Source organism: Microtus oregoni, unplaced genomic scaffold, assembly GCF_018167655.1.
Source record: "Microtus oregoni isolate MIOR12 unplaced genomic scaffold, Mior012 000021F_ref0000039, whole genome shotgun sequence".
NCBI classification, from domain to species: Eukaryota; Metazoa; Chordata; class Mammalia; order Rodentia; family Cricetidae; genus Microtus; species Microtus oregoni.
The window spans coordinates 7050002-7065365 of NW_024543080.1; the positions used below are offsets into that span (position 1 = coordinate 7050002).

General features: G+C 38.8%; 1 protein-coding gene across 2 annotated transcripts in view; it reads right to left on the bottom strand.

The window, feature by feature from the left end:
* Window positions 1–15364, bottom strand: part of Mthfd2l (methylenetetrahydrofolate dehydrogenase (NADP+ dependent) 2 like) — a 95390-nt gene that overhangs the window by 70819 nt on the left and 9207 nt on the right. For both annotated transcript variants that reach the window (XM_041671405.1, XM_041671406.1), the window contains 2 exons: window positions 9418–9602; window positions 7504–7626 (listed from right to left, as the gene is read on the bottom strand). In XM_041671405.1, the coding sequence (XP_041527339.1) occupies window positions 7504–7626; window positions 9418–9602 (308 nt within the window). The remainder of the gene's footprint in view (window positions 1–7503; window positions 7627–9417; window positions 9603–15364) is intronic.

The following is a 15364-nucleotide window of genomic DNA, read 5'->3' on the forward strand; positions in this document are numbered from 1 at the left end:
TTACCTTTCTTTCCATCTGTATCTCTTTCACTGACTTCTCATGTCTATCTGGCTGGTGGCTGTCTGGCTCCTGTCTGAGCACGTCCCTCTTTTTCCCCCTAGTTCTCTTCTCTCTTTTGTCTAGATTTCTCCTCCTACTTACTCTCTCTGCCTGCCAGCCCCACCTATCCCTCTCCTGCCTAGGTATTGGCCGTTCAGCTCTTTATTAGAATAGTCAGGTGCCTTAGGCAGGCAAGGTGAAACAAATGCATTACATTTTTACATAATTAAACAAACACAGCACAAACAAGAGTAACACACCTTTACACAGTTAAAGCAAAATCCTGTAGCATAAACAACTGTAACACATCTTTGCTCGCTTAAAATAATATTCCACAGCAATGTGTCCAATGGGGAGTTAGGATGTGTAAGTGAGCCAAAGACAAAATTCATGTTCTTTGGAACTTACATTCTAATGGCGCAAATATTTGCCCAAACAGTTTAAATGTAGTCTCAATAAACATTCTTTGTATTCTACATAAAAAAAAAAACTCAAGACAGATAATACTTATAAAATGCCTCCTTGTCCAATATCATCCATAAATTATTTTATCTTTGAGAGGTGGGGAGACAGAAAAGGAATGGGAAGTGAATCTCACCTCATGGAAACCACTGCAACTCCAAATTTGAGTCTGGTAAAGGTTGGAAACGGAGCCGGTGGGGATCCTCTAGGCTGGTGGATCCCAACCTTCCTAACACTGCGACCCATTAATATATTTCCTCATGCTGTGGTGATCCTTAACCATAAAATTATTGCCCTTGCAACTTCACAACTGTAATTTTGCTACTGTTATGGATCACAATGTAAACATCTGTTTTCTGGTGGTCTTTCTTGACCCACATGTTGAGAACAGCTGCTCCAGGTGAATTTTTTTTCTCCATGTACCTGCAGCCTCCCTCTCCTACAGTCACAGAGACTGTTCAGGATGTCTGGGAGCTACTTTACAGATACCCCATGAGGGTTAGAATCTATACATCCTATGATGCTTTTAGGCTTGGCTTTATCTGAGTCTATGATTCTCTGGTGTGAGCTGAAGATTATATACACATCTAATGTGGCCCTTATTCTTCTGAATGCTGGGAGAAAGAAGGCAGAGTCAGAGAGGTGCCATGCAGCCACCAAAGGAGACAGATGACCAGAAACCTTAGCAGTAAACCACAAGTTTCATGGTAAAATATAAAATAATAGAAATGGGTTAATTTAACACGTAAGAGTTAGTAAATAAGAAACCTAAGCTATTGGGCAAGTAGTATTGTAATTAATGTAGTTTCTGTGTAATTATTTCAGGCCTGGGCAGCAGGGAAATGAACAAGCAGCCTCTATGTACAACCTTGCTTGCCAAGGTCTCAGGAACAATAATTTAGATTCAGATTTTTCCTTAACTATCCATCTCCCCTGGGTTATCGGGCCAGAGCTTTTGGAAATTAAATTCAATAATACACAGCCTATAAATACATGTATTTTATTTTTTAAATTTAAATGATTTTTTAAATTTCTTATGTACTGTTTTTATATCAGCCCCCTCCTCCTCCCTCTGCCTCTCACACACCTCTAGTCCAACTCCTGTGTCATTCATGATCTCTTTTACTTTAATGGTTACAGGTGAGGAAATAATATATTGTTATAAGTGCATAAATATTTAAATGTGCCCCATTGAGTTCATTTAGTGTTGTTCATATATATATTTTAAAAGACTTTTTAAAAAAAGAAATATACACTATGCAAATGGGATTTTGAGATGAATACACTAAAAAAACAGATCATAAAGGAAAAAGCAAAGATGGGAAGAAAAGCAGAAAAATACTGTTGTTTTCGAAATTCCTGAATTTTAAGTAGTTTTGTTGTTGTTATTATTTTTATGTGTGTGATTTTGTTTTAAGAAGTCATCTCAAAAAAAGGTATGTCTATGAACTTGGACAATAAAACAAACCCTCTTTGGATGGTTTATACCTTGGCATGAACAGAAAGACACATTAGTGGCTCCAGAAACAAACAGACCTCCAGAACAGTTGTAAAAGGTGCTTGCTTTATTGTGAAATACATTAAGGAGTATAGGTATTAGCGCTTCTTGGAAGTTCTGGTAGAATTCTGCGTTGAAACCATCTGGTCCTGGGCTTTTTTTGGAAGGGAGGTTTTTGATAACAGCTTCTAATTCTTCGTGACTAACAGATCTATTTATATTGTTCACCTAGTCTTGGTTTAACTTTGGTATATGGTACTTATCTAAAAAGATGTCCATTTCATTGCATTTTCCAGTTTTGTGGCATGCAGGCTTTTGTAGTAAGATCTAAAGATTCTCTGAATTTCCTCTGTGTTTGTAGTTATGTCCCCCTTTTCATTTCTGATCTTATTAATTTGTGTGTTGTCTCTCTGCCATTTGATTAGTTTGGATAGGGGTTTGTCGATCTTGTTGATTTTCTCCAAGAACCAACTTTTTGTCTTTGATTCTTTAGATTGTTTTCTGTGTTTCTATTTTGTTGATTTCAGCCCTCAGTTTGATTATTTTCAGTCTTTTACTCCTTCTGGGCAAAAATTGGGAACTTGGGGGGTGGGGTGGGATGGGGAAAAGGGGAGATGGGGAGAGACCAGTGAGAAGGGGAGGATAGGGAGAGCTTGGTGGAATGGGATGGTTGGGATAATGGAAGGATGGATATGGGAGCAGGGAAGTATATATCTTAATTAAGGGAGACATTTTAGGGTTGGCAAGAGCCTTGACTCTAGAGGGGTTCCCAGGAGTCCAGAGAGATGTACCCAACTAGATCCTTGGGCAGCTGAGGAGAGAGAGCTTGAAATGGCCTGATCCTATAGCCATACTAATGAATATCTTGCATATCACCATAGAACCTTCATCAGGCGATGGATGGGGATAGAGACAGAGACCCACATTGGAGCAATGGACTGAGCTCCCAAGGTCCCAATGAGGAACAGAAGGAGGGAGAACATGAGCAAGGAAGTCAAGACCGCGAGGGGGGCACCCACCCACTGAGACAGTGGGGCTGATCTATTGGGAGCTCACCAAAGCCAGCTGGACTGTGACTGAAAAAGCATGGGATAAAACTGGACTCTCTGAACATGGCGGACAATGAGGGCTGCTGAGAAGCCAAGGACAAGGGCACTGAGTTTTGACCCTACTGCATGTACTGGCTTTGTGGGAGCCTAGCCAGTTTGGATGTTCATCTTCCTAGACCTGGATGGAGGGGGGAAGACCTTGGACTGCCCACAGGGCAGGGAACCCAGACTGCTCCTTGGATTGGAGAGGGAGGGGGAGGGGAGGGGACGTAGGGAGTAGGGGGAGAGGAAGGGAAAAGGGAGGCGGGGAGAGGAGGCAGAATTTTTTTAATTTATTTATTTATTAAAGATTTCTGTCTCTTCCCCACCACCGCTTCCCATTTCCCTCCCCCAATCAAGTCCCCCTCCCTCGTCAGCCCAAAGAGCATTCAGGGTTCCATTAATAAAAAAAATTTTAATAAAAAAAGGTACTTGCATAATGCTGCCACCTAGTGGAAATACATTCCATTTGCAGGACAGTTGTCCACCTTTTTTCTTGTCTTTTACCTCATTAAAAAAGTTATCTACAAAATTTTTAAGTAGACAAATAACATTATGAAAATGGGATTTTGAAAATCATGATAAAATTATCTGAAGCAAAATGTTTCTTTTCAAAATAATTTTATTTTAAAATTGTTTTAAAATGAATCTTAAATTGAATTAACCATAATTCACAGCTTTATGACATGATAATTTATTGTTGATGATATTCATCTTTAATGTATTGTGTGAGTGCCTGTGTTCGTGCATGCTGTTTGTGTGTGTGTGTGTGTGTGTGCTGTATATGTGTGTATGTGTTCATGTCTGTGGAAGCCTGAGACTGACATCAGCTGTCTTGTGTGTATGTATGTGTGCTGTATATGTGTGCATGTGTTCATGTCTGTGGAAGCCTGAGACTGACATCAGCTGTCTTGTATGTCTGTGCGTGTGCTGTATATGTGTGCATGTGTTCATGTCTGTGGAAGCCTGAGACTGACATCAGCCATCTTGCCCTGTCACTCCCCTCCTTGCCTTTTGAACTAGATTCTTGTAAACTGAGACTGCTCTTTTGCTTCCCAGACATAATCACACAAAAACTGTATTAATTACAATACTGTTTGCTTTATTAGCTCAGGCTTCTTATTAACTAATTCTTAAATCTTAAATTAACCCATTTCTATTAATCTATGTTCACCGCAGGGCTGTGGTAAGGTTCCAGCATCTCTCTCCTTCAGAAGCTGCATGGCATCTCCCTGATTCTGCCTTCTTTCCTCCTCTATTTCTGCTCCAATTTCCTGACTTACTATATTCTGCCCTACCATAGGCCAAAGCAGGTTCTTTATTAAACAACAGTAATAAAACATATTCACAGCATACAGAGGGGAATCCCGCATAGATTCTCAATGAACAGGAGCATGCAGATTTGGCAAGATAAAATAGTAAGCAAGTCTCATGGGTCCTCGGGTCCTCCTGCCTCTGCCTCCCCAGTGCTAGGGTTATAGGCAAGCAGCATCATGCCCAGCTTTTTACATAGGAACCAGAAACCCAAAATTAGATTGTCACATTTTTATAGCACTTAACCAACAGAGCCACCCCTCTTTCTCTAAACCCCAAAGCACCCACATTTCAGTGGATTCTTTATTTTTCTTCGTAACATAGGTATAAGAAATTTGTCACCCAAAACAAAAGCTATCACCTTGACAACAATCTATATTTTCCATCACACAAATAATCTACCTATTAAGCCATCTCTACTCCTGTCCCAACCTGTTTTACATCTCGTCTTGGTTCCTGGACCTAGTATTCCTTTGGCGTCTTTTCTGAAAACTTAAACCAAAAAAGATTTAATGGTGACAAGTTACATCAGATTGATTGCTATCACGAAATATGTCAAAATTTAAAATTAATCTTCTGTGTCAAGTCCTCCTTTATGCTGGTTATTTTATTTAATGCTAGGGGGAAAAAAGGCTATGAAGTATGCAGGATTTTCTTCACTTGCCAGGGGGAAACACTGAGACAAAGAGATGACTAATGTTATCTATTAGTGAATGGCAGGGCCAAGACTAAAGTCCAGACAATTTCATTATAGAACCCATCTTTTCCAGCATCACTGTCTCTCTGAATATTAAAAGGTATAACATGTATTCATACACGTCTAACATTTACTTTATCCACTAGCTAATGCTGATACCCTGGAACTGTATCAATTATGGTTCAAATATTAGCGTGGGGGATCAGCCTGCCTGGATCCAGATATGGTTACTCAGAAGGAAGGGACTTGACCTCTGTGTTCTTGTCACCAAATACACACCATGATAGCTCCACCCCCACAGAGTTACTGTGAGGATTCAAACTGAATTGGTAAATACGAAATCTTCATATAACAAAGACTTAGTTTGGTGGATGATCCCCCTGGTATTTTGTGCACATATTATTGACTTTGCATATAGAAAAGTTTCGTCTCTCAAACCACCCTCACATTTATTTGCTGGGGTTCCTATTACTCTGGAATAGAGAATTCAAGCAGGTTTGTCGGTTGTACAGATAGATCACCAGTGCCATCTAGTGGCCACTAGTAACAAAGTCACTGGTCACAAAGGCAACATTAGATTAAAATCTGATGTAGTTAGGACAAACTAAATACAATGTACTCAAAATGTCTGACATAAGGAAATATAGTGATTTGGAAGGTACCTCTGAAATATTTTTAATTATGAAAATTGTATTTATGTGTTGTATAAATTAACTATCTCATGATTTTGTACAATAGGTCTCTAGAAGCCTCTGCCTACAACGTATTTCTTTCAAAGACCTGAATGGGAATTGAATATTTATTATGTAGTTCAAATATAGACATAAAGTGTGTCTTTGCATGCTTCCAGCCTTACACCCACATGACACCATTCAAGTATAGAACAGACCAAGGAGATTGGCCTGTAAAGATGAAGAGAAAAGAAACAAGAGACGATAATGTAGTGTAACATCTGTGAGTAGATCAGGAAAACAGGGAGCAGCAAGGAGAGCCAGCAGGAAGCAAAGGTAAGAACTCCATTGTAAAACTCCAACATACATAGACTAGTAAGTCACTCCAGCCGAATTTGACCGAAATGTAAATGGGGACATGCAAACCAACTGGAATGCTAGCACTGCATCCTGTGAAGAACTGAGTGAAGGTCAGGGAGAAATAAGGGATAGGCTCCTGTCGTCAGATTGATGACTCTCTTAAATGTCACCATAGAACCTTCATCCAGCAACTGATGGAAACAGAGGCAGAGACTGCAGCGGAGCACTGGGCTGAGTTCCCAAAGTTCAGCTGAAGAGTGGGAGGTGTGAGAATATGGGCAAAGAGGTCAAGACCATGATGGGGACACCCACTGAAACAGTCTACCTGAGCTAATGGGAGCTCACCAATACCAGCCAGACTGGAAAGGAACCAGCAGATGTGCAAACTACTGTCTTTAAATGTGGGTAACACCTGTATGGCTGGGGCAGACTGTGGGGCCACTGGCAGTGGCACCAGCCTTTATCCCTACTACTTGTACTGACTTTTGGGGAACTTATTCTCTTTGGATGGATACCTTGCTCAGCCTAGATATAGTATAGAGAGCCTTGGACCTTCCCCAAAGCAATGTGCCTTACCCTCTCTGGGGAGTGGATGGGGGGTAGGTGGAGGGAATAGGAGGAAGGTAAAGAGTGGGAACTGGGATTGCTATGTAAAATGAAAAAAGATAGTTTGTTTTCTTTTTTAAAAAAGTAAAATAAAAGAAATTATAAAAAATAAGGGATGGGGCCATGATGAAAAGGAAGACAGAATCCCAAAGGAAGCAACATCAGCTAAAATTTCACATTAAGGAATTCTCTGAATGTACAAATAAAAGATATATTTTAGAGAGGAATATGGCAAATCAATCCATCATGCCATTGAAAAGATGTTTGCGCCACATCAGTTGCATACTGAGCTAGTGAGTGCTATGCACACCATTCTTGACATGATTTGATTTAAAAAAATAAAACAAAGAGAAAAACAGACACTTTTATGATTAATGTTTTAAAAGATAATATTGTAAATAAATATTAAACACACTACTTTTTATGTCATTATACATTTACAAACCACAATAAGATAGTTTCTAATACCTGAACAAAAAATTTTTAAGAGACACAAAAAATTGGTAATTTTCCCCATTGTTTATTAGAAGCACCACCTGCCTTCAGCTTGCAATCAGCTGTGATTACTCCCAGCTAAACAGAGATGTGTCTTGCCCACACCTAAATTTCCTATTCAGTTTTTCATCTTGTAAGTATAAACCTTTAAAAAACCTGTTAGCTGTTACTACTGTACATTCCTCTTCTGAATGTGTTCTATAAATTGCCTTCAATACCATGATAAGCCCTTTCTACTGCCCAACCCAGACACACAAAAGAGCATCATGTACCTGGAAGAGGGAGCTGCACAAGTATACCACTGACTCTTGGGTCCATGTTCAGTTGATCAGTGATATCCAAAAGCTCCTCCTGAGAAACGTTCTCAGGCTTTAGGATGAGCTCACTGCAGATACCTGGAAGAGAAGCAGAGAAGGTCACTTGACCACGCTCTTCTCCAATGTGTGTCTCCTCTGACCCTGCCCCACTGAAGGGAAAGCCCTTCTACAGAGTCAGTGTTCTAGTCTCCCAGAAGGAGGGATTTCTCAGACCGCACAGGGATTCTCCCCTGTTTTCTAAGCATCATTTGACTACTACTTCATGTGACAACTTACACTGACTTGTGACAACCCCTCTTAGAAGATCTGAAGAGACCAAGCGAGACAGGAAATTACTGAAGTTTATGATTCAGTTAATATGAATGCAGTGAACACAGGTAATGGGGAACCTTTGATTTATCATATTACATTATATATTCCTAACTCTGATTAAGATACTTACACATTGTTTACATTTTGAGGTCATTGTCCTCATTTACTGCACAGTTGTTTACAGATTATTTAATATTCTGATATGAAGTCTTAGTCTTTAAGTTATACAGGTATTAAGTACTATAGGTCAATATTCATTCATGTTTGTTTTACTTATAGTCAGACTAATTAGGTTCTTTAGATACATAGAGATTGTAATCTGCCTAGATAGGTAATTTTATCCACTTTAAGAATCTGTAGAACATAGCATTTAAATAACTTGGGGTTCTGTTGATGTGAGACACAATTGCTCCTGACAGCACTGATCTGTTCCCAAGAGAATGCTGAGCACCAAAGACACTCCACTTGGAGTCTGTTTTCTACTTGGCACAATTGGCTTTTGGGCAAGGAACTGCCCATGCCTTCACCACTGACAAAGTACATGGAGTCCAGACTGAATAAGCAGGACACAAGAAAAAAGACTGCCTAACCTTGCCCAGAAAAGGTAAGATGGTTCTACAAATTTTCTGAAAATTTTTCTCTGAAAATAGTCTGTCAGTCACGCTAGGCCTTAACCAAAGTTGGTTGCTTCAACATTGCAAATGAGACTTTGGGTGAATGCTTAGGTAGCTGGTTGTCTCTGTCATAAACTGCACATTTTGGAAGCTGCTTGATTGTACTTCATGCCTACTCAAGTAATATTATCTCCCTTCTCAGGTCTTCAATGGGGTTGAAGATTAGATAGCCGTAGTTACCTTCCTCTTATGATTTAGCCAAGCCATTTCCAATACAAGACTTAGACTCTTTAGGATAAAATGTTTATTAAAACATTTGACATATGTTCCTTGCTTAATATTGTTTATGCTGGTTGTAATCCTAATCTTATACTTAATATCTGTTCCTAGTGTATATAGTTTTGTATTGTGTTTGAAACTCTCTTATTTAGACAAAAGGGGGAGATGATGGGGGACTTCTGCCAGCCAATGACCTTTAAGAGGTTAGACCAGGTTAGGGCATGACCTTTTGTGTACCCAGAGAAAACCTCAGGCCAGCCCAGGGCTCGCTCTCTCTCTGCTTCCCACGTTACACACCTGAAGTTGGACTTCTCATTCCTGTTCTATGAGTTTGCCCATTATAATAAAGAAAATATAAGTGGAATATTTTGGTGTTAGCTTGTGATTCTTTGACTGGCATCCTCACCCCCAACACATAGACTCTTTTTTAAAAGCAAAGATTCCTATTGCCTCTCCCGTAAAATATAAATCACACTGAAATAATTCTATAAGAAACCTGAACACATTAAGACATTCATATAAACTTGAGTAATAGCATAATCTCTAATAATAACAATAATCCATGTTATTTGAAGGGTACTTATTTGATCATTATCAATCCCAGTTACATTACTTTACATAACAGAAACATTTAGTAAGAAATACAGCTCACATACATACCCACCTACAGCGGAAGCAGCTTTTATCTTATTCCTGACGTAGGTGTGGCTTGCTGGGTTATCTCCCACTAAAATGATACTGAGATGGGGCCTCCTGTTCCCAAGAGCCATCCATGATTCCACACCTTGCTGTATTTCTTTTTGGATTTGCTTAGCCATTTCAGTTCCTGAGATGACAACGGCTTCACGTCTGTGGGAAACAAAGCACTAAGTATAATATTAAAAAGTCAATAAAGAACATTCAGCCGAATGAATGTGTGGAACAAGAATGTTCAAAACAGCTGTGGGGCTGGTAAGATGGCTCAGCGGCTGAGAGCGCCTGTTGCTCTCACAGAGGAAGGACAAGTTCCCAGCACCCACATGGCGTCTCACAACTGATTGTAACTACATTTCCAGAGGAACAGTGGCTCTCCTCTAGCCTCCACAGGCACCGCACACACGTGGTACATAGCCACGCAAGCAGGCAAAGACACATGAAATGAAAATATTCAAAACAATTATGAGCATCTAAAATTTGACTTTTCTTTTTTCTTTTTTTTTTTTTTTTTTTTTTGGATTTTTTTCGAGACAGGGTTTCTCCGTAGCTTTTGGTTCCTGTCCTGGAACTAGCTCTTGTAGACCAGGCTGGCCTCAAACTCACAGAGATCCGCCTGCCTCTGCCTCCCAAGTGCTGGGATTAAAGGCGTGTGCCACCACCGCACAGCTAAAATTTGACTTTTCTAACAACATCTGGCACTCATTTTCAGGTTCATAAATAATACTAATGATTTTCTGGAGGATTAGAATTTCTGTACTTCTACATTATAATTTGATTGTTCTAGGCTGAATGTGTTTATGACACCCCAAGTTTATGCGGAAATTCTAAACCTCTCCGTTCTGAGAGTGGGAGGAGATCAGGGTGGGGGTCTCTGCAAACACCATAGCCAGCCGACTAATGATCCAAGAGACTATGAGACAAGAAGGAAGTCCAGTTCAGCACAACTCAGCAGCCAGTGCGAGTTCAAACTCTGAGAATCTGACACTGGGCAATTAATTTTAGGCATATTTAAGTACAAGACAATTTGTAAAAAATGTTTCCTGGAGACAATTAACTCAATCCCATGTGTACAACAAAGCTCATAAATGATTAGATTGAAACTCTTTTCAAAGGATATGTGACCTCTTCCATAGGATGGGCTCTATGGATTGACTACATGTGATATCTTAAGGGTCTGGGGAATGGCCTCGGACATATAGATAGTGTAAACGTCACTGGGTTATTAACCGCCTCTGTTCCCAATTGTAAAGTACATGTTACAAGTCTCTTAAAGAGGGGTTCTATTAGCTGAGAAATAATGCTCAAAATAAGGGTCTAGGATGACTAAAATAAACATGAGAGTCTACGGGAGACAGATGTGACCTCGCCATAGAGATAGTGCAGCAGTCTCCTGGCTATTAACCATGTCCATTTCCTGTCTTCTGGACAGAAAACCAGTCACACAACCGGAACAACCTGATGTGTTTAATCTTTCTGAGTTTCCTAGTGTTTATCTGTGAGCAGACAGGCCTCATGCCCTCTATAGATCAGCCATGGGAACAAAGTCTTTGTTAAATGTGGTTAGTGTCTTTACAAGACACTCCAAAGGCTCCCACTCCCTTTCCCTGTGTCATTTTGTAGGTGATGCAATGGAGAAAAAAAAAAACAGCTCATTTTTAGTTTTGGTGTTTAATTTCATGTATTCTAGGTATTAGTCCTATATCTGAAGTGTAGTTGGATTTTGTTTCCCAATCTGTGAGTTGTCCCTTAACTCTGGTTATTCCTTCCTTGGCTGTGTAGAAACTTTTCAGTTTCATAGCATCCCACCTGTCAGTCTTGTGATTGTTTCCACTGCCCTCAAGCCTTTCTGGAACATTCTGTGTTTTTAAGTACCTTCTCACATTTTTTTTTTGAGAATTTCATACATAAGTACTGGATTTACCTCATTTCCAACACACTCTCTACCAACTCCTATCGTGTTTCTCCACTCTCCCACATTCATGACCTCTTCTTTAGTTATTATTTCACATTTATATATGAGTATATATAAATACAACCCGCTCAGTCTATTTAGTGTTACATGTTTAGGAGTGACGGCTGGAGATTGGGTAACCTATCACGGGGCTCTTCCCTCGAGAAGAAGACTGATTGTCCTTCTCTTTGCAGCCATTAATAATTGTCTTCATCTGGAGCTGGGGCCTTACGAGATTCCCCCACCCACAGTGGCATGCCAACTATTGTTGTCATTGTGCAGGCCTGATTTGTAATGTGTATTGCCACAGAGGCAGGGAAAGTAAAAAAGGATCACTGTGAGGGGACCCGTGAAGAGGGGCACAGTATGGTATAGATTCTCTGAAGGGGAACATAGGAAAAGCAGGAGGGCTATAGCTGGGGAGTAGAGAGGAAGGCAAAACAGAGGGAAAGAGAGGAAGGGGTACAAAGAACATTAGCGGTGATTATTTTCTGTTTACTTAAAAACATAACATATCAGTGTATGTATATGCATATATAAATAATCTAAATGAAGTTACACCACTTGGGCTGATAATGTCCCAAGGCCATACGCTAGTACCAGGCAGTGAAGTCTCCCTTGGGGTTGTTGATCAGGGGAGTTCAAGAGACTTCAAACACAATACAAGCTTTCTGCCCATGGTTGTCTTGAAGCAGAGACTCTATGGTTGACTGCTTACTTTGGACACAGGACTCGGCGGAATTGAGCTGATCCGGGAGCCTCTGTCTCTGCCTCTTCAAGTTTCATGTGTGTTTTCCTCTGCAAGTCTCAAGGTTTCTGACCTCAGGCTTTGGTAATTTTTTTAATTGATTTTTGTGCTGGATGAAAAACGTGGACCTAGTTTCATTCATCTTTATAGATTTCCCAGTGCCCTTTGTCAAAGAGCCCATCTTTTTTCCAGTGTTTGTTTTTGATACCTTAGATGGTAGTGCTTGTGTGTGTTTACATTCTCCTATTTTATCCATTTGATCTATGTGTCTGTTTTTGTGCCTGTGCTACATGATTTCTGTTACTAAAGCTTGGTAATATAATTTGAAATAATATTGTGATGCCTCCAGCATTGCTCTTTTATATAAAAAAATGATTTTGCTATCTAGGGTCTTGTGCTTCCATACAGATTTATAGTGGTTTTATAGTTCAATGAAGATTGTCCTTTAAATATTGAAGGACATTTTTTGTTAATATAACTGTTTTCACAATATTAATTCTGCTAACTCATGAGTCTCAGAGAATTTACCATCTCTCAGTGTTTTCAAATTCTTTTCTCAATATTTCAGCTTTTCATTTGGAGGCCTTACACTTCCTTGACTAAGTTTATTTAGAAGGTTTTTTAAAAAGCTATTATAAATGTGGTTTTTCTGATTTCTGTTTTTCTTAAGTTCATTACTGGTATGTAGAAAAGCTACTGTTTTTCAAAACTGATCCTGTACTCTGTTAGTTTGTTAGAAATATTTATCAGTTCTAATAGTTTCTGGGGGACCCTTTAATGTCTTTTAAATATAAAATGATATTTGCAAATATTGATGATTTGATTTCTTCCTTCCCCATCTATCTCCCTGCTATCTCTTGGGATTATTCCCCTAGCTAAACTGAACACTATATTGAGTGACCAATGGGAGAGCAGACACTGGTTTCCTTAGACATTTTAGAAGACTAAAGGTTCCTCCCACGTTTAGTATGTGGGTCTCTCATATGTAACTTTTGCTATGTGAAGATAGGTTCTTTCTATCTCACGGCTTTATCATCAGGGGAAATTGAAATGCATGAAAGGACTTTTCTGCATTAATTAAAGTAAAATGTGATTTCCCTTCTTAAAGATATGAATATAGACTTACACATAATATTATACTCATCAATTTGTAGATCTCAAATAAAACGTGCTTCTGATGGAAAGTATTAATATAATTAACAAGAGGACCAAAAAGAGAAGGCACATTCCAGTCTTGAAGTTTTAAGGCAAATTGCAATCAATGAAAGAAAAGCTTTTATACAGAAATTTACCCTCCATAAACAAAAGAGATAAACTGATTAAATAATAATTCAATATGCAAGTAATTTTGAAATTATATCATGCAGAAATCTGTTCCTTCTGGAAAAAATATGCTAACTCAATTCTAGTCCCTACGAATGTGACCATATTTGGAAGTACAATCGTTTTGTGTGTGCTTTTGCTTGTATGTCTAGGATGTAACACCTTGTCAGAATAGAGAAGATCCTTATTGGAGGAAGAACCAAACGGTGACAGAGGAAAAGTTGGACTAGTGCAAACACAGCCTAAAGAATGCCAAGGACTGCTAGCAAGACCCAGTGCAGTGCCACTGGAACTTCGTGCCAGACTTCTAGCTTACAGGAGCGTTAAGTGTTCTACAGTTTTACTTTGTTTATGGCAACTTTAGTAAATGTGCATACCTATGCAGTAGCCCATCCTCCCACCACATTCTGAAACCCAAAAAGCCCCAAGCTCTCTATTCGAGTGAAAAAGAAAGTACTGCAGTAGCACAATTTATAAGTGAAGCAATTTCTAAACAAATAATGTGTAGGTAGCATAAAAAGTACAAACACTCTGAACTAATGGATGGTTCCCATCCAGGATGGGGTAAAAGAAAGTGCAATTACGTCATACTATCTAAAATGGCATGCTATTTAAAACATGCTTATTTCTGGAATCTTTCATTGAATATTTTCAGGTAACTGAAGTCATGCAAAGTAAAGCTATGGATAAATGGAAACTTCTGTAATCCAACTTAAATGCTCCAATTTATGAGGAAAATCTTGAATGAGTGAGTTTAAATTTTTTTATTTAGTCTGTACTTTGCAATATATGAAAATGCAGTTGAGAAAACAATTTTACTACATCTAAATATGATAAAATTGTTCTAAAATCAAATAACTTATGTGATGACTTTATTCTTTTTCCCTCTTATTAAAAACATGAATTCATTCCTCAATCAATATCATCTGAATCAGTTTCCCCTCCCTCTGCTCCTCCCAGTTCCTCCCCACCTCCTCTTTGATGATGATTTCATGTCATGTGGTGGAGCAAGGACTTCAAAGGGAGACCGACATTGTGGGGGTTTGAGTGAAAATGGTCCCCAAAGATATGGCACTATTAGGTGGTGTGACTTTGTTGGACGAGGTGTGGCTTTGTTGGAGGAAGTGTGTCACTGTGGAGGCAAGTTTTGAGGTCTCATATATGCTCAAGATACTGCCCAGTGTTTCAGACCACTTCCTGTTGGCTGTGAGTCAAGATGCAAGAACTCTTAAGTTCCTTCTCCAGCACCGTGTCTGTCTGCACACTACCCTGCTTCATGCCATGATGATAATGAAATAAGCCTCTGAACGAAACCAAATCACCAAATGAAATGTTTTCCTTTATAAGCATTGTCATGGCAACAGAATCTTTAACTAAGACAGAAGTCACTGGTTAATTTATGTTAAAAAAAATCTTTATATTGCAATACAAAATAAAGATTGAGGTGCTAAATGGAAATTTAGCAGTTGTCCTAAGCTTAACAGTGCTTTAACATCTTAGATGAAATAATTTTAAAACAAAAAATTGCCTTTTGTCCAAACAGTTTAAATTGAAACTTATAAGTATATTGCCAAGAAATATCCTCTTAAAATTAAGAATATGCCTTAAATTTTCCCAGAAAAATCTATCAGTATTTATTTATTAAAGGTTTGATTAAGAAAGTTATTCAAATTTGTCATAAATGTTAAGGGTAATTATTTAATCTTACTAAAATTTAATATTCTAAAAATTTATGTGAAAATTTTGTTTTCGTGTATGAGGATATAAACCTTCAAAATATCACTGAAAAGATTCTGAAGATACTAATTAATAGGTTCTCTAATATGTTTCTAAGACAACAAGTGTTCTAAATCAGTGGTTCTCAACTTTCCTAATGTTCCAACTCTTTAATAC